The sequence below is a fragment of the Mauremys reevesii genome, linkage group 11, assembly GCF_016161935.1.
Source record: "Mauremys reevesii isolate NIE-2019 linkage group 11, ASM1616193v1, whole genome shotgun sequence".
Taxonomy (NCBI): domain Eukaryota; kingdom Metazoa; phylum Chordata; order Testudines; family Geoemydidae; genus Mauremys; species Mauremys reevesii.
Window position 1 is genome coordinate 34,159,506 of NC_052633.1, and position 20,261 is coordinate 34,179,766.

General features: G+C 40.9%; 1 protein-coding gene across 5 annotated transcripts in view; it reads left to right on the top strand.

Moving 5' to 3' along the window:
* The window catches only part of CCDC141 (coiled-coil domain containing 141), a 155,463-nt gene that overhangs the window by 39,365 nt on the left and 95,837 nt on the right, over positions 1–20,261 (top strand). For all 5 annotated transcript variants that reach the window (XM_039494686.1, XM_039494689.1, XM_039494688.1 and 2 more), the window contains exon 6: positions 9,797–9,916. In XM_039494686.1, coding sequence (XP_039350620.1) covers positions 9,797–9,916 — 120 coding nt within the window. The remainder of the gene's footprint in view (positions 1–9,796; positions 9,917–20,261) is intronic.

Below are 20,261 nucleotides of genomic sequence, written 5' to 3' on the forward strand. Positions count from 1 at the left end.
CTTTTTCTGTTTGTCAGCTACCCCGGCTTCTCTACGTGACACCCTGCAGCCACCAAGAACAGAGCCCTTATTAACTGCAGAGTGCCTGACTAATCTCCAGGGCAGGAAAAGGAAGACCAAAGATGAAATATTTGGGGACCTTGAGACAGCATCCCAGAAGAGAGAGGAGTGGAGGGAAGTTCTCCTTGTTGAGAGACAGAAGAACAGAGAATTGGCAAGAGTCCCCATCAAGCATGACACGGACATGCAGAAACAGCTCCTGAAGATGATGCAAAACCAGACTGTCTTGATAGAGAACATTTTGGGACAATGTTCTGCCACAGCACCACAACCCCATGTGCCCTGTTCTGTTCATTCCCCCTGAAGCGTCTGGCACCGCCCACTGTCAGAATATAGGATACTGGGCTAGATAGATAGTTGTTTTGACATAGTATGTCCAGTCAAGCCATGTCCTGTAGCCCATGGAGGACAATGGATACTGGGAGCAGCAGTACATTCTTAATGCTCCTGCTACAGGTAGTTCTCTGAAGACAGTGAGTTCTGGGATCCCTCCTTCATCCCTACAATAACAAATTATAGTTTCTTCTGGCACCATTCTACATCTCCGTACAGAGGTGCAACAGTCAGAAATCCTGCATGTACACATGCTTGTGACCAGGACAGCACATATGTGTGTACTCCACACTGTATGGCATGGGCCCACATCTTCACTGTAATCCTGTCTAATATTTGCACTAGTTTATGTAACGATGGATAAAAGTTTGCACAGTTTTGTTCAATCCAGGATTTTTATATTGGCATGATTTGATCAATACAGGTTATTTTTTACAAGACTCAGAGTTTCATAAAATACATGTCCCAGAGACCAAATAAAATGTCCTCTCCAAAAATCATTGCACAAAGCATTTTTAAAAAGCAAAATACACTTCTGGTTCACTAAATTCATACACATAGAGTAAAGAAATCCAGGTACAATGTGTAATTAAATTACATTGCCACATTTCAGCTTTTAGCCTCAAAGTAGGAGCATGGGGGATCCTGATCCTATGGCCCTGATGATTTGCTGCAGTTTTCAGAGGAAGCCTTTCCAGCTGATCACAGCATTCAGCAAGTCTCTTTACTTCTGCCCTCTACCCACTGATGAGGCTCTCGCCCTTGCTCTCACAGCAGTTGTGCAAAATACAGCAAGAATTTATCCCATCAGGTAGATATTTCTCAGCAGCCTCCAGCCTCATCATGAGACAACTCCATCTCCCTTACAAATGCATACTCCACTGTCATTCTACAGCTGCTCAGAGTTTGTAGTCGAACAGGTCCTTCCTCTTGTCCAAGTGTCCAGTAAATGGCTTCATAAGCCAGGGAAGCAGACAGTAAGCTGTGTCTCATAGAATGACAGGAGGAATGACAGTACCATTTATAGCCATAGTAGCCATGGGAGCAAATTTTCCATATTTCATTAAAGACAACGGATACGAGTTTCACAAGATCCTAGCAACTTGGACCTTTTCAAGACCACCCCACTTTAACACTGATGACTCTTCTAGGCCAGTGGTTCTCAGACTTTTTCTTTCGTAGACCACTCGAAAATTGCTGAGGGTCTCGGTGGACCACTTATTGATCTTTCCAAATGTTGTTTGTACTGGTAGCTACCTATTGTAAAGCGCTTTGGATAAAAGTGCTATATAAAAAAAACTTTAAAATTAATTCTTTTGTTCTACAAATAAAAGCACACAACTCATATTTTAATATCAGTTGTCTTACCTTTCTAATGCGATGAATGCACCCTCTCTCCTCCACTACGGCAGCCCCCAAGCTGGGGATGGGAAGGAGGGGGGGTCTCTCCCTCTCTCCCCTGCCCCAGCAGCCACAGAGCTGAGGCTGGGAAGGAGGGCCTTCTCTCCCTGGCAGCTGCAGCCCTGGAACTGGGGAAAGTCCCTCTTTCTCTGGCTGCCGCAGCCCTGAAAATCCCAAATTCCAACCACCCCATCTTCTCACCCCACTGCCCCTTCCCACCTACCTCCTATCCCCCCCAAAGCTACCAAAGTTGGGGGGGAGGGATAACTCAGTGGTTTGATCATTGGCCTGCTAAACCCAGGATTGTGAGTTCAATCCTTGAGGAGGCCACTTAGGGATGTGGGGCAAAAATTGGACCTGCTAGTGAAGGCAGGGGGCTGGACTCAATGACCTTTCAAGGTCCCTTGCAGTTCTAGGAGATTGGTATATCTCCAATTATTTTTTATTTATTTATTTTTTTTAACCACCTCACCTTACATATGCATCTTCTCTAGGGTCCAGGCACCTAATTAGTGGAGCCACGCCTGTGCGGCTCCACCAATTAGGTGGGTGGCCCTTCATTGTCTCATGTGTGGCTGCCCAGGCGTACACCTTAGAGGGAGCTATCCGCGGACCACCTGAATGGAGCACGTGACCCACTGGTGGTCCACGGACCACAGTTTGAGAACATTTGTTCTAGGCCTTGGAGCTCCATGGAAATGCACCCCTTTCTGCTGATGAACTCTGAGGCCTGAGGTGGGGATATGGGTTTCATCAATGGCTTCAGTACAATTTGGAAATTCCAGCTGTGCAAATCCATGAATAGCCTCCTGTGCTTTGCCAAACGTTGACCCATGCTAGCAGCACCTTTGTAGCGGCACACTGCTCCATGACAGTTGATCTACCAACACCAAATTGCTTGCCTACTGACTGGTAGCAATCTGAGTTGGCAAGTTTCCAAATGGTCATGGCCACATGCTTCTCCACTCTGACGGAAGCTCTCATGTTGGTATCCTGAAGGATGAGTTCAGTGTAGATTTCTAGGAAAGTACCCTTTGTCACCCAGAAATTCTTCCTCCACTGCAGGTCATCCCAGGACTACATCACTATCCATTTCCACTTTCATGAGTCCAGAAATGGCACTCAGTCAAGTGAAGCTGCTCCAGGCAAAGTTTTTCCACAATTAGCTGCTTGATTTCTTCCTCCTCCTTTAATGAAATTAGGTTGCCAGTGCAGTGGCTGGCTTCCAAAATGACCCAGGTATGTGATTGCATTTACATGTTCAGCTGCCTCTGTGTATTAATGAGTGCCTGGACCATGGCACAAAGCAGAGTTCCCTCCATGCTGGCTGACAGCAATTTTGAAATTGGCCCTGACTTTCAAAAGATAAGTGAATTATAAGATCACAGGAGAGGAATCATGAGAATTTGCTACTGTGACCCCAAGTCTCAGAATTCTGGGAGCTTGCAGTAGGTATCTGACAGTGCACCACAAACAAAAAAATCATCCTAAAATGCATAAAGCCCAATAGTGGGACAATACACCATGGGATCCCAGCCAAGAATGCCTAGTGCTTACTCCAAAAAAAAAAGTCATTACCAGGTGTACACACTAATTCAGTGAGAAGTAGGTAAGAGCAGCCATATGGATGCAATTATCTTGGAATTGTTATTCTGCAGTGTTAGTGCACCCAGACCTAATCCACCAAAACAAAAGAAAACAACCACCAAAATAATGACCTAGAGAAACCCTCAGAAATAGCTAAGGCCTTTAAACTGAAAGTTTCCTAAAAATTTAGCCAAGGCAGGTACTCATCATGGAAAATTTCAGTCTGAATGTTTAAAGTTAATGGAAAGTGTTGGGCAACCTTAATTGTAGGCAGCGCTATGCCTAGAATATTGATTCTGCAGGGTTATGTACCTTGGACATCAAAACCAGCTCTACCTTTTTTTGCATAGTGTGTATATGATCCTCCAAGTAAAACATTTTACAACTGGTGAGGTACTCTAGAGAGCTGCTAACCTTATTCTGAAACAGAGGCAAAACTAGATTTATTGGTATCATCATGGCTAGATGGATTACTATCCTGTATGAAAAATCCTGTGTTCCTATGGAAGTGTTATCTTTCCAGCCTGTGGCTATAGAATGATAGCTTGAACAAATCCTCTTTTTCAACCAAGATACTGTAAAAGAGAAACTGCTAAATAAGAGGCCAGAGCTATTACTGTGAAAATCATGAAATATCGTCTAACACTCGAGAAGCATGATGCTGCTCAGTTCTGCTCTGGCTGCTGCTTTGTCTATATCACCAGGAAACTGTCCACCAAAAGAACACACCTTAAAAAGTAATGTTATTTCAATTCTCAGTATCTGTGATAAATTCTCAATGGCTACAACTGACGTTTCAAAACAAATTTAGCCAAGTCAGTTGGAAATGTATCATATTGCAAAGTACACTTTCCAAGAAGAAGGGTCCTTCTCTAAATCCTTCTTCAAAGCTTGGAAGTACCAGGAGTTAGTACTCCTAGCTGTGATGCTTTCATCAACTACATGGTCATCCCAGCTTTATCCAAGTATATCAATAACTTACAGGCAGAGAAAGGGGTGCAAAACAGAAGACTCTCTGCAAAATACTTTGCTATCATACATTGGGTAAAGAGGAGAAAATACTTTGAATGAATTTGCTTTAAAACCATACTACAGAATCTCCCCAAGACATAGGGTGAGGTGGAGTGACGTGCAAATTTGTTCAAACTTACCACAGATTTCTAGTTGACCTAAACATTAATGGACAATTATCTTTCACTCACAGAGTGCCAAGTTGAATCCAGCCGAGTTTGGGAACACCCGGAAAATCTTTACTATCTGGTTTAGGGTGACCAGATAACAAGTGTGGAAAATTGGTACAGGAGAGGGGGTAATAGACTGTAAGAGGTGTCTATATAAGACAAAGCCCCTAATATTTGGACGATCCTGATAATATTAGAATGATCCCAATAATATCAGGACGTTGGATCACTTTAATCTGGTTGCTGTTTGGTGTGTGTGTGTGTGTCCATTTTCTGCGGAATGGGTGCTGACATCACAAACACCACCATTACAGCTGATATCTACTGGTGATAGTTTGAGGAGATGGGCTGTAGCTCAGATAGAATGCTTATTCAACTACCTGCCTTGTCATGCCCAGCTGTGGTCCAAGGTTGATGCAGACTAGCAGGCAGAGTCAGGTCCTTGCAACACTGTTCTAACTATGGACCTGTAAGGTGTCAGTCTGACACCTTATGCAACATTCATGCACAATTATGGAACAATAAATACTCTGGAAAATTAACTGGTAGAACTTTATGACAAAGTATCTTTTTAGACTTATGCATATGCATTTTTAAGTACTGGTTCTCATAGCCTCACAGCAAATCTGAAGTCTAATATTTTGCTCTCCCTGTGTGTGCTGAACTTCCATTAATGTCAAGTGGAGTTCTACACATATAAGGAGAGCAGCCTATTGAACTCTGATTGACGCTAATGGAAGTTTGGGAGACATAGGGAGAGCCGCATATTGGAGTCAAGCCTGCTGTGAACATGTGAGAGTAGATTTTTACCCTTAATACTGCCTGTGTTTTTCAAAGGATAAGTATAAAACACAGAAGTCTCCCTGATCTGGTTTTGAAAGAGAAACTAAGCAAACGTAAAGATCACAATATATATTTCCTTGCCCCGAAGAACTAAAAATGCAACACCTTCGTTCTGCCTTGAATTAGAATGTGACGGTCTGATAAGCATAATCATAACATGTTTTTCTTTATCAGTATTTTCAATATGTAAAAATGTACCTTGTTTTACATTTCAAGAGCTGACCCTCCTTTTCAGATACAGCAGCATCTTATTTTGCTGATAATCTCCTTCATTAATGAAAATCAGAGGCAGATTGGGCTATTTTGTGCATAATTAATTTTCTCGGCAAGAAGATTTATTAATGTAATTTTTCTCAATTGTGCCAATCATGCATATATGAGACAAACAAATAAATTAAACTTAAGCTATTCATGGTCCCTGGGCAAAAGGTTGTGTCAAGGGCAGAGATAAGAGCTAAGTCAGATTTGTGGGACAGCATAGCACACCCTCATCTGCAGTCCATGCAGACACACAGAAGGGAAATGATCCTTCTTTTTAAAGAAAAAATATTAACTACTGGTAGTTATCAGTTCTTGTGTCATTAAGAAGGTAGAACTAACAGCCCTGTCACCCCTTGGTGCTGGATTTCATTTACTAGCAATTTAATTGATGTAAAAATAATGATGGTAGTGCAGTCATTTAAAGGTTTTGTTATGGGATCTTTACCTGAATGAATGTGACCCACTCTTTTCTCCTGCTGATCTTTACACAGTGGGCTGGGTTAATAGCTGTATGTTCTTTTTTACTGAAAGATGTTCAGCATGCAAGACTGGGGGACTGATTTAACCATTATTGCCTTCATGATACAGTTTGGGGCCATAGCTGTGTTTGGAAGCTGCTTTCAAATATAGGCCCGGGTTTCCATTTTTAGTACCAGGCACAGTATGAGCTGAGCAAACCCTGAATGTCAGCATGCACAAGTATAATTGGGAAGCTCCAACAGTGACTAATGCACCAGAACTGCTTGGATTTATGGAAGAACTGTCTAAACAATCTACGTATGCTCTTTTCGGGTTTTCCAAAAGCTTTGTCCCCTATGGTCTCTGCTGCTGCTGCCACCCACTAGAGTGAAGGAAAAACACTGGCAGGTTGGAGACAAACCTAAACATTTTCATAAGCAATTAAAAATGTGCATAAAATTCCCAGCGCTTTCTGTAAATGGTTTTCCTAAAAATGAAAAATTGATTACATTTTACCCTGAGTGCAGGAATATTTAGACTGGAACATACCAGTAATTAAATTATTAAAATCTGTTTAGTCAGATTTGTTTAAAATGATCCTTTGCTAGCTACCTGGGGTGAAATCTTGGCCCAATTGAAGTTAATGGGAGTTTTCTGAAGACCCCTCCCCCCCCCCCGCCCCTGGTGTATTTATAATTGTCTCATCTCCTGCAGTATCATTTATTCTACTCTGGTATACTCATGCATACACACATGTTTCATGCAAGAACACACCTTTCACAGATCCATCACTGATGAAAATGAAGCTTGTATTCTGGACCAAATTTTATTTTATGCATATCATCATCAGACTGGGATCAACAGTAATAATACACAGGACTTTTCATCTTCAAACATTAACTAATAAACTCTCCCAACACTTCTGTGAGAGACAGAAAGAGAAGATTGTCTTCCTGTTAGAGAAGGGGAAATAGAGGCAGACTTGGGATGACATAAGTCAGTATCAGAACCAGGAGTGAAACTCAGAACTTCTTAACTAAGATCTCTAGGTCTTGTGTCTCAAGCCTCATTCAGATTTTAGCCTAGGGCCCCAGCCAAGCCAGCTATCCTGGGTTTAAAGCACCACTGAATGTGAATGAGATGTTTTTGTGTGTGGATGGGTGAAGGTTAGGGGTAACGCACATGGAAGTGCTTAAGATAACTCTGCAATTACCATATTTTAACTTACAATAGTTTCCAGGTACAGATAGGAATCCTTTCACTCCTACTTCCATGGGTAATTTATAGCAAATATTGTGGTCAATAGCATGCTGTAAGGCTGTCATGCACTCAGGGTTTTAAAAAATTAGTAGTTTTGTTTATCAGGCAATCAACATTCCCTGTAGCTTGTGCCCAAAAAATAAAAGCCTACCAAAAAGAAATTTCTGAAAAAATAGAATTCTGTGGGCTTCTGTCTTAAAAAACACCAAAGATAGCTCTTGCATAATCTTACACTGCTAATATCACTCATTGACATCTGCAGTACTTAAACCCGAACTGCTTACACTCTTGATAATTAAAATAGACATTGCCAAGTGGCTAAGGGGTGAGCTTCTGACAGTAACAGAGTTAAAGATTTTATTACTCCTCTGCTCAAGTCTATAGACGCATGAGTTTGTTTTGGCAAACAGCCAGTGTTTTCCATAGAAAAGAAAATTGCCTCAATTTACAGGTAAATTCTTCTTTCCCCTGTAGCATACACATTCAATTTTATTTTGATAGACGCAAAGTACATGTTTTGTATGTCTTCTTCCAGCATAAATGTTTTCATAATTTTGCATTGCTAAGTGTATGTTTAAGAGGATGAGGAAAGAGGAAAGGAAAGGCTTCACGGTTCAGAATTTTGGTCTGATTCCTACCTTTTAAATTTGATTTGATTCAGTCAGGTATGTAAACATTACTCCAAGACTCCATTGGGCTTCCACTCATCCCTTCATTCTACATAATCAACTTTCCTCCTTATAGGTCTGTCTTCATCAAAGGGTGACTTGTACAGCTCTAGCCCCATTTTTGAGGCACAAAATAACCAGTGTCATTCTGTATTCCAGAGATGGGCCTGGTCCAAATGCCTCTAATGCTGATCAAAGTGTCAATCTGAGCTTTGTGACTTGGGTCCACCTCTACCACAAACCTTCCACTGAGAATGAGTGCTTGTGAGAGCTCATCGTCCCTTGAAAATGAAAATATCATGTGCATTACCAAATGTGAATGGCTTTTGTGACAATAGTTCTCACTTAGGATGACCAGACAGCAAATGTGAAAAATCAGGACGGGGGTGGGAGGTAATAGGAACCTATATAAGAAAAAGACTCAAAAATCGGGACTGTCCCTATAAAATTGGGACATCTGGTCACTCACGTCTCACTTCACACTACCTTGGTTTTTGTTCAAATAATTAAAAAAGAATTATTTTTTGAATTGTATGTTTTTTTTAAGCAGGGCACATACAAAACTCCCATATGTTTTTGTTTGTAACATGTATCAGCAGGATACTGTGCAAAAAAACGAGGTCTCCTGTGTGTCAATAAATAAATAAATAACTTGGAAGTGCTTTAGAAAGTAGTTTTGAGATTCTGCCATCAAATTAAAATTTAATTACATTAATAATCTGTTTACTTTCGTAGCTCCGTGGAACTCCTTAGGTAATTTGCCTACTGTATTATTTCAGATGTGTTGAAAGCATTTTTTTGTTATAAAGGTTAGTTTGGTTTTTAGAAGAATATAGAATAAAATAAAATTTAAAAAAGGCCTCCACAGAAGCAGATCTCAGGAAACTCTTAGAGACATGCTTTCAAGTCTATATTCTTCCTACTGTACAAAGGAGTTTTAAATGTGATATATAGAATATGGTAGTGGCTTTGCAAGACTTGGAAAAGATTGGAGCAGGTCTCATAGGTACTAACTGATTCCCAATACTATTTTAAAATGCAAAGCTTCACTCAGGGATCTTTGCCATGTGTTGTTTACAAGGAATGTATAAGGTACCTACTGTGCATCAAGTAGAAGTAGATGCAAGTCATTCTGGGCAATTTATGAGATACATTAACTACTGCATTTGTTTGCTGAATATTCTTGTTACAGTCAATCTAGCAAGCTGTAATTGTTTTTTGGAATACAAAAGATTACAGTAGCTTCATTGAATTATTGAAGTTATAGTTAGAAAAGACCTATCAGGTCATCTAGTCATTGCTTTTTATGCATCATTGTAAATATGCTCAGATTTATAGTCACCTACTGTACATGAATGAGCATTTTTCCTAGGAAAAATGTATGATTTCTTTACCATTTTAAACTATGTATGTCTTCTTCCACGTTACTGCTTCCTGATTTTTCTTTTCCTTCAGTATCACCCACCGTACTGATTGATAAATCATTTGACATACTTTATGAAAAACAAGTCTTGTTTTGTTACATATATTCCCATATATGGGCACTTTGACACATGATCTATTTCATATAGGTATATGAAATTTTGAATTAAAACATGAAGACACAGTGCTATGTATCTAAAATTGGGGATTAATTTGTAGACTAAGTTGGTTCACTTAATACACCTGAAAGGTTGGACAATTATTTCTCAGCTTTTGAAACTCTTCTCAACTCAAAAATCTAATTTTTGTTTTTTTATCTAGGTAACATCTTGGTACAGGAAAAATATGAGTGATTATCTACATAAGCAAAATCTAGGCTCATCTTTAACGGAAAATGAAGAGCTACTTCATGAGCACATGGAAATGGAATTCAAGGCTAAGGTAAGAAATATGAAAATATTAAAGGAAAAAACTAACATACATTTTATATATATATATATATATAAAACACACACACAAGATGTGTACAGTCTATATGTTTGTGTATATGAGAAAGAAAAGTTTTATTTTAAATATAACTAGTATTACACACACATTTTTCTCACCCTAGCTTTTCCTATATTCATGATAATATAAAGCAATGACAAAGTAATTGTACATTTTGTTTAACTACCACCTTTCAATATAGTGTCCAAATAACTAGATATGTCGTTTAGAAATAAAAACAACATTGCAAGGACTTAAGGGAAGTAGTTAAACAATTTGGGAGAGTTTTGATAATGGTAAAAATAGGTGTCCAGTCACTATTACTGTAATGCTTTGTCACTGAAATCTGCAGATCATGTGGCAAGAAAGTGGGTATAATGTAGGTTTCAACAGGAATTTTTAGCAGTATGTCTGAAATAACATAATGGGACAATTTTATTCCTCTGCTGCATAAATGATGAGGGTGGGTTAAAGATTATGTTGATATGAAAAAGAAATATATTTACAAACCAGAGAGCATAAATATTAGAACTCTCTTGCAGTTACTTAATTTTGATGTAAATATAATAGATCTCTAAAGTGCTGGTACAATACAGTGAAAATTGCTTGGTGTGCCATTTTGGACTGGATGTGTTCAGAACTTACATTTTGGACTTTACATGTGTTCAGAACTTACATTTTTATATGAACAAAGGTTTTTAGCACAAAACAGGCCTGCTCACAGAGCAGGCGACTCACAGAGCAGGCCTGTTTTGTGCTAAAAAACTTTGTTCATATAAAAATGTAAGTTTTTGAAAGGTGACTGAACTTACCAGACTGACCAGGTTTCTGAATGGCTGGAGTTATATCTTCTCTAAGCTTTAAGATTAATAGACCATCAATTTGTTTCCATAATTTATAGTTAAATGCTTCAGTGCTACCAGGTAAGCGGGGGAAAATGCACTTCTAATGCCATCTCAAGCATCTCAGACATCTTATTTGAAGTCACAGGTTTTTTGTCTAGAAAACATTCATTCTTAACAGCATATCACCACATTCTGCTGCAGGATGCACACTGCTGTGAATACTAGCAGTGATGGGGTTAAACAATAATGATTAAGTCACAAGGCATTTCCAAAGGAATATTATGACCTGCTGGTAGAAGTTGATGGTCTGGAGTGCCATCAAGGCTCACTGAATCCAGCTAGTCATTAATCCCCAGGAAATTCACTGCACTGAAGTTGTTGTTGCAGTTTACTATATCAGTTGAAGAAATGTCACAACCCATGTTTTAAAAAATAATAAAATATGCATTTTCAGTCTGTACAGCAGTGGACCCTGATCCATGGCTGGCACCTCAAGGAACTATCACAATAAAATAATTTTATTTATTTATTGCTTATCTAAATAGCTCTTCCCCTATATATTAGCTAATCAGGTTGTTTGAATCATCCCACAGTATCCCAATCATCATTTAATGTTGTTTTAGAGTGTTGATTAGCATTGGAAGCTTTCCGTACAGAGTCATAACTTAGGGCAGCTTACTTTTATCCTTCTGTTGTTGTTCTTAGCAGCATGTTCTAGCTCGGGGAAATCAAATGCACTGAGTAGATCTTGTGGAATATATGCCATGCTTCTGATGTGAAATGTGGACACACAAGCTAGCTTAAGCTGCACACAGCAAATGTATTGCAGAAAGATGAGCTACAGGTCTGTGTATCTGTTACCTTTTCATTGTACTAAACTGATGATATTACAAGCGGTGGGAAAGAGAAATTTGACACTCTGCTACATTTTATTTCCAGCTTGAGTATTCAAATGAGTGTTTCTGTAAAATTTGTTAGAATGGTAGAAGCTTTTAGTAAATGCCATCACCAGACACACTGATGTTTTGCCTTGATGGCAGAAGCACACCAAAACATAAGCTGATACCAAGTTCGGAGGTGCTCCCAGTTCAGGCTAAGTAATATCAGCACAATTTCTTCTACAGCGTCTCCCTGTTGGTGACTCCATAGTGGAACATGTCCTTGTATCTGTAAGTCCCCAGTCCCTAGTCTTTTGTGAAACCTTCCATCTGACATAAGGTTATCATCTCTTATCTCCAAACGGCAGTGATGTCCCTTTAACGATGTAGCAGGCTCATTTCTGTATCTCGGGATCCACTAGTCACACCATAACTCAGTTTGATGAAGGCCAGCTCTGATGGACTTCTCAAAAACAATTTACACACACACACACACACACACACACACACACACAGACACACACACACACACACACAGAGTCAGGAAAGCATCAGAAATGTGCTCCTGCCCTCCCCTTTCATCTCTCTTTCCCACATATATATGAATATGTATAGGTGTCCATGCAGCCCGTTCTGGCCAGGACAGTCCCTTTCTTAAGCCCTGTCCCAGCCAACTGATCAAGTTGGCAGGAGCAAATGGAACAAATGCCCACTTTTGTCAAAAAAGTGGGGTGTGGTGCAGAGGAACGTGCCTGGGGGCGAGCAGAGATGCCAGCCCCGTGCAGGGGGGGAGGCTGGGCTGAAGGAGGGGGCAGGCAGGGTTCCAGCAACCAGAAACAGCCTCAAATGGGGAGCTGGCACAGTTCAAGTGACCAGTAACAGTTGGGGAGGGGCGCCTCGGGCGAGCAGCTGGGGCCAGCCCCACAAAGTGTCCCATTTTCCCTTTGGGAAATATTATCACCCTAAATATGAGCCTTTTTACCACCTTTTAACCCCTTATTTAAATGTCCCTGAAGAGCTATGGCCTCAACCTTGAATTGCAGGATTTTGAATCTGCAATATTTTGCAGCTCTTAGGACAGCCTCCAAAATCTGATGCTCTCCCTGGATGAGATCACTGCATTTTAAATTTCTGCACTGTACATGCTATCCTGTTCTGATTGTTTGTTACTGGAGAAAGCTTTCTTCATGCTAAATCGTGTTTTGGTTGTCATTACATTGTAGCAGCTCCAGATGTACGTCTGATCATCATTTCTGATATAGTTTACAGCAAATGCTGTGCTAGGTTCGATCATCATTACAGTTCAGTCTCTCCTGCCTGGTTTGCCAGCTGTTACACTTGCAGATTCAGAGTATTGCCTAATCAAGTATCCTTTATTAGTACTTTTACCAATTTAAAATATGTATGTTTATAAAACCTCACTATGAAAGTGTTACAGGAAGCTCAAATCTCTGCAGAAAAACGTGTCCTACTTCCCGGAACTGAGCTAGAAGCAAAATTACATATATTCATAGATTTTTAGACCAGAAAGGATCGTTCTGATCCTCTAGTCTGCTGACTAGACTAAAGAATTTCACCAAGTAATTCCTGCATCAATCCCTTATCTTATGGTTGAGCTACAGTTTATTTCTCAAAAAGATATCCAATCTTGATGTTAAAACTTCAAGCAATGGAGAGTCCATCATATCCGTGGTGAGTTGTTATAATGGCTAATTACCATCAGCGTTGCCCTTACATTTTTGTGCCCTATTTATTGTCTGAGTTTGATCAGCTCCGTCTTTCAGCCCATTAGATCTTGTTAATGCCTTTGTCTGCTAGACTGACGAGCCCTCTACTGTCAGAAATCTCCCAGTGTGTGTACTTGATCAAGATCCCTTTTACCCCGATGTCTGATAAGCTAGATAGACTTAGGAAACTCATTCGCTTTAAGGCAGCTTTTCCCTATCTCAAATAATTCTTGCCTCTCTTTTTGGAACCCTTTCCAATTTTTCAACATCCTTTTTGAAGTGTGAATGGACTGGACACATTATTCCATTAATGGTCTCACCAGTGCTATACACGTAAATAATATCCATTATGTCCAGAGTCACTGCTTCACTGGATGCCGTCCTCCATCTTCTAAATGTGATCTACATTCTTTGTTCCTAGCTATATGAACTTGGACTTGGCTGTATTGAAATGCATGTTATTCAAATGAGTCCAGCTTGCGTAGGGATCCAGATGAGTCTCTAATTGACCTGTCATCATTTACCATTCCACTAATTTTTGTATCATCTGTGAACTTTATCAAACAATTTTTTTGTATTTCCTTCCAAATCATTGATATAGCTATTGAATAGCATTGAGCCAAGAAACAGAGTAGTGGAAAAACAGAACACTAGCATTTCACACTGCTTTCTATAGAACAAACATTTTTCTCTAAAAGAACTAAGTCTACATTCACATTGAGATACTATTAATGTATATCAACACTTTCAAGTGCTACAAGTATCCAGCTAATGCGCTTTTTGAGAGGATGGCAGTGTCCCCGAGGAGCATTATTTTGCAGCACAGCCTGCTACAAGATGCTCAAACAGAGATTAGTTTGCTTTTTTGAATGGCAGAATTGAACCCCGTATTGTTGTAAATTCCAGCTGGGATCACATGCTTAGAAACGATGTAAAAAATGTGCCTACCCCACATTCAGGTCTTTGCTGAGCACCTTGTATTTTGGAGTTACCTGGGTTGTTTTCAAACTGATAAAATTATTGCTACATGCCATTCTTTTCCTAGTCTCTGACCTGTCTGTTGCTTGAACTGAACATTCATTATATATCATGACTGCTTTACCAGTGATATGTAATGAAATTGAAAAACACCCACAGAAAGTATTGCTTTAGTAAATCAAGCTCACATTGTCTGGGATGATTACTAGATGAACCAAGAAAGCTATAAAATACTATATAAGATGAAGCCACTGCTGCATATCATCGGATTTAAACAAAAAGATGATATCTGAAGCTGAAAAATCTCAAAGCAGTTGTTGTCTAAGTCTCCAAATAGTAAAACAACTATATTAATTTTTTCAAAATTCTTCTGCTTTCTTTTAATGAACAGCTTGTTTTATGTGTCTGATTCTGTAATGTTCTAACCAATTGAAAGCCGGCATCAGCAAAGAGAGAAAATGAAGCTTTGGACTCTGGCTCTCACTTGCAACCTCTCTGCTGGAAAAACAGACATAGCATATGGTCTTATCAGCCACTCTGAGGCCTTGTCTACACTACAGGGGAAATTTGATCTAAGCTACACAATTTGAGTTACGTGAATAGCGACTAGCTTAGATCTCCTTACTGTGGGGTCCACACTACACAATGTCGACAAAAGACACTCTCCCATCGACTCCTCCTGCTCTTCTCGATATGGTGGAATACAGGAGTCGACAGGAAAGCGATCTGTGGTCGATTTAGTGGTTCTTCACTAGACCCGCTAAATTGACCGCCAATGCATCAATCGCTGCTCATTGATTCCCAGTAAGTGTAGACAAGCCCTGACAGCTGTAACACTAGTATCAGCACTGAGCTTCTTTAGGGCATTGGATTTTGTTGCCTCTTTCTAGTGACAGGTTTATAAGAAAAAAATACACAATTTTTTCTGGCTAAACCAGACTCTTATTAGACAAAAGGAGAGGGATGGGAAACAGCAGAAATAAGGTGGGGAAGGAAAAGGCCACATACGGTGAGGGAAAGCGGGAGGAAAGAGAGAGAAATCTAACATCCTGGTTGTGTTTGGAATTCAGCCAAAGCTCATAGAGGTGGTGATGTCATCTGGATCCCTCTCTCTAGCCCAGTCTGGTCAGGACATCTCTCAGGATCAGGAAGATGAAGGCCCATGGTCCCAGGAGACAGTGTGGGTAGCAGCCATTATGGTGACTCTTGTGCCAGTAGCCAATTTTCCCCCAAAACTCTCTCTCTTTAAGGACTCCAAAAGGGAGTAATGGGTGGAATAGCTAATCCCCTGATTATTTTGCCCACCAATTACGCCTAGTTTCTGATGTATCAGTTTTGGTTCACTGACTTTTGGTCTCATGGTGTCTTGTTTACCAAGCATGATCTTAACACAGTCCTTGAATTATATAGGTTGGCCTTTTTGTTTGGACTAATTTAATCTTTCTGACTCACTTTTGTCCCATCAATCTTTGTTGTTATGGGTTATTCTGACCTTTCATAAACTTTCACTCACTTTTTACAGTTGAGCTCACAGTTAGGGTAAGTTTGTCAGGTCAGTTATCTCAACAGGACCCACAGGTCAGGGGCAGCTCTAGGCACCAGCAAAACAAGCTGGTGCCTAGGGAAAAAAATCTAGGGCCCCCTGCAGCGGGGGGCGGAGCCTGGACCGCGGAGCCCCAGGACCACTGGACCTGCGCGGGCATGATGACGCGGGGCGCTCGTCCCGCGGCTCTGCTGGACCTCCTCTGCAGTCATGCCCGCGGGAGGTCTGCCACAGGTGCTGCATTTGTTGAGCTCCTTGGGACAAAGTCTGGTCTTGACCTTTAGTTGCTGGTCCAGTGCTTCTGCCTAGTGATTTGGGTGACTAAATGATACACAGCCCTATGGCTTCTAGAACATTGACATTATACTGAACAGATATCAAGGACCAAACGGTTATTAGAAGGAACAAATGCTTATGAAAGGAAAGGGCAGGGGATAAATTAAAAGAACCAGTAACTACAAAAAAGAAAGTGGGTGTAATTGATTCCAGCTGAGGAATAGTCCCTGGAGTTGGAGGCTTAGAAGGAAATATGACCTCTTGAACGTTATGGCCTAAACTTTCAGCCAGGCTGAGTTTCAGCCTCCCTTACACAGATGCAGTTTGCACCCGGGTAATCTGGGCATGAACCTTTTCATCCCGAAAGTCTGTTGTGGGCACCATTAAAAGTATCTGTGCCCCTGTCTGACTTGCACCTGTAACCTGGCAGTGGCAGATTCAGTTATTTAGGTTGGTGCCTAGAATTTAATTACAGATGCAAAGTTACAGGAAGAAATTTTACAGGCACAAACTGGGCTTTAGAAAGGCACTCATTAATTTGAAATGTTGGCCTTATGTGTACTACAGGGTACTGTAGAAGTGATTACTTCACCACATAGCCTGACAAATACATATTTAATTAGTTTCAACTTTAATTATTACCTGTAATGTCACAAACCTATGTCTCATTCATTTTTTGCAAAGATTTCTTATTCTCATGTCAGATTGTTCCAGGATCCATGTTTGTTTGGGGTTTTAGGGTTGTAAGAAGCCAAGGTTTAAAACAAAACAGCTCATTTGCCCTGCAGTAGTACACTACAGCTTAAGTTAGCAAAATTTGTCATTCAGGGGTGTGAATAAACCACCCCCCTTGAGTGACATAAATTACCGATACAAGCACAGTGTGCACAGCACTATGTTGGTGCGAGAGCTTCTCCAGCCGACATAGCTTCTGCCATTCACAGAGGTGGGTTTATTATGCTGACAGGAGAATTCTCTCCCATTGGCGTAGAGCAGGGGTGGGCAAACTTTTTGGCCTGAGGGCCACATCTGGGTATGGAAATTGTATGGCGGGCCATGAATGCTCATGAAATTAATAATTCAGAGATATTCAAATAAACTTTAATAAAGATACATTTTAGTGGAAATAAACATTAAACCTTACTTACTATTATAAATATACCATCATAACCAAGTATTACAATAATTAAACCAAACTTACCTCCTTTCCACGCCCTCTTTGATTAATGTGAACAATGCAACTGGCACTTCCTGGCCAACTACTCTTTGTTTTATCCTCAACAATGGAAAATTAACACTAGTAAAACATCAGAGTCACCTAAGAGAACAAGTAGCAGGCATGTGGACTTGCACGTTCCAAGCTCTGATGGCGTGTGAGGCACATTTGGTATTTGGGTTGTGCAGCCACAGTAACATGTGCTCTCACGCAGGTCCCACCTGAACCTGTGGGAGCATCAGGTGGGCAGAGCGGGGCAAGCCCCCAGCCCCGCTCCCCGGCAGGAGCACCGCAGCAGGGCAAGCCCCTGACCCTGCTCCCCGGCCGGATCGCCAGAGTGGGGCAAGCCACCGACCCCACTCCTGGGGGGCTGGTTAAAAGGTCTGAGGGGCCAGATGCAGCCTGCAGGCCGTAGTTTGCCCACCCCGGCATAGAGCGTCTTTGCCAGACACACGGCAGTGGCGCAGCTGCATTGGTACCAGGGGCGGCTCTAGACCCCAGCGCGCCAAGCAGGCGCTTGGGGCGGCATTTGGCTCGGTTGAGCTCAGCGGACCTGCCGCAGGCATGACTGTGGCGGGTCCCTTCTTCGCGGCTCGGTTGAGCTCGGTCCGCTCCGGTGGACCTGCCGCAGGCATGCCGGCAGGAGCTCCCGAGCCGGAGAAGAGGGGACCGCCCGCGGGACGAAGAAGCGGCGCAGCGCTCCACGCTGCTGGGGCAGCCTACTTTCTAGAGCCACCCCTGATTGGTACAGCTGCAGCGCTCTATGGGTAGACATGGCCTTAGGAATAACAGGGATTTTTATGTTTTCCTTCAGCTGAAACAGTAGGTGTATCTACTTACTTCAGGCAATTACGTGAGAAGTTTTTGAAAACCCACAGCATTTTGTGAAGAAAAAGTTTGAGGCTTTTATTTTAAAAATAAGAAAATAATTTCACTTTCTTGTCTATCAGCTCTAATCCTCTTAAAAGAACAAAATCAATCAAGGGATCCAGAAGGAGCGCAATTTCCTTTCCAAATGGAAGAGTGAAAGCTACAGTTTAAAAGGCTACTACTGTGAGAGGAAAAATGAGAATAATGGCATGACCTGTGGAGACACACTGAGCACAGGTATATACAGTGCCATGTGTCTTTAATGGGTCAGAGATATTCGCATATCTCTGTCAAACTGAAAAGTCAAGATAATATCAGGCTTTGTGTTCTTTCTGGTGGAGACAAGTAACAGAAATATTTTATTGCCAAGTGACAGACCGTTATAGCATTAACGCTTAGAAGGCTGAAGAACAGCCGGAACTGACAAGGATTTTCTCCACTGAGTTTCCATGCCCTTGATAAACCTTTCCTTATAAAAAAGAAAATGATAGAATTGTATACTAAAAATAGTATATAAATGCTTCAGAAACTCACTGTAGGGACTGTAAAGAAAACAGAGTGAATTTTTTATAGAGATCTGTAATGCTGCCTATAGTGACTCAAAACCATAAGTATCAACCTCAGGGCAGACTGGTAGGAACCAGGGTACAAACCCCAAATGGATTGTGAGTTGTATTTCACCAACCAAATATCAAGTGTGAACTCCTCAGGTACTATAACAGCCTTAACATGGAGTCACAGACAGTCCCCTTGAGTACTCTGATCTATCTCACCACCCAGGTGAGTGAGTCTTTGTGATAGATGATCCCTTACACCAAGAATCACAGCAGTCTTCAGGTTACTCCAAGTCCCAAATGACCAGGCAGTTACCCCAGGTCAGTTGTAGTCTATCTAGTATCAGTGGACCTTTCCTTTTGGGACAGGCATAACACATGGATCACTTGATGATTACCTGTTCTGTTCATTCCCTCTGGAGAACCTGGCATTGGCCACTGTCAGAAGACAGGATACGGAGCTAAATGGACCATTGGTCTGACCCAGTATGGCTGTTCTTATGTTCTTCTATTGAAGATCCTCCCTTCATATTAAATAATGTCTCTCTTCTGTCTGGTGATTTACACACTCACAGAGGCTCACAATACAACTGCTCAAATATTACCTTACAATATGGGATACATATGTTGTTATAAGTGAGATTAATGCATGCAGCAACTCACAGCGATTTAGTGACGTCTAAGCACTAAACACATTCTTATAATTCTAATACATATTTTAACAATACTAACACAGAGATGAGCTAGACTGATTCCAGCCATGTATTTGTCAGTGTTCAACTGAGAGATGGGGGCCTTGGCATGAGCTGGCACCTGGTCATCACAAAATCGTATAGACGAATATCAAATGGATCTAGCTACATTTAATGTCTTTAGAAAGTATCCAGGGATGTAATATCCATGGAATTCTTTTAAAATATTTAATTATTGCAATAAATTGCCATTTTCAGGTTGATTGGAAAGGTTTAAGTATAAACCGTTTTAGGTGTAAAAGAGGCACACATTTAATGTGGTTCTTCAAATAAACCAACCTTTTGCCTAAAAATCATCTAGAAGGTGAATATTGGGCAACCTACAATGAAGGCAAATTTATGAATGTTGTTATAGTGGAAGCCTGGTACAGTGCAGTCATTTCCCTGTAAGTGGAGTCATTTCCTTATAATCAGAGCCTCACTAGCTGGAGCTGTAACTTACTCATCACAATGCACTGAAACAATTTAGAACATTCATTGCACCTCTCTGTAAGTAGAGTTTATCATATCTGAGCTAATCATAAGCAGAGGCCATGCTGTTGCATTAGGAACATATAAGTTCTTGCAAAAGTAATATTTTTTTTTATTTTGAGACCTAACTATTTCTTCCATTACAAAGTCAGCAAAAACAGCTGCTGCTGAACTTTCTTGTCACTTTACT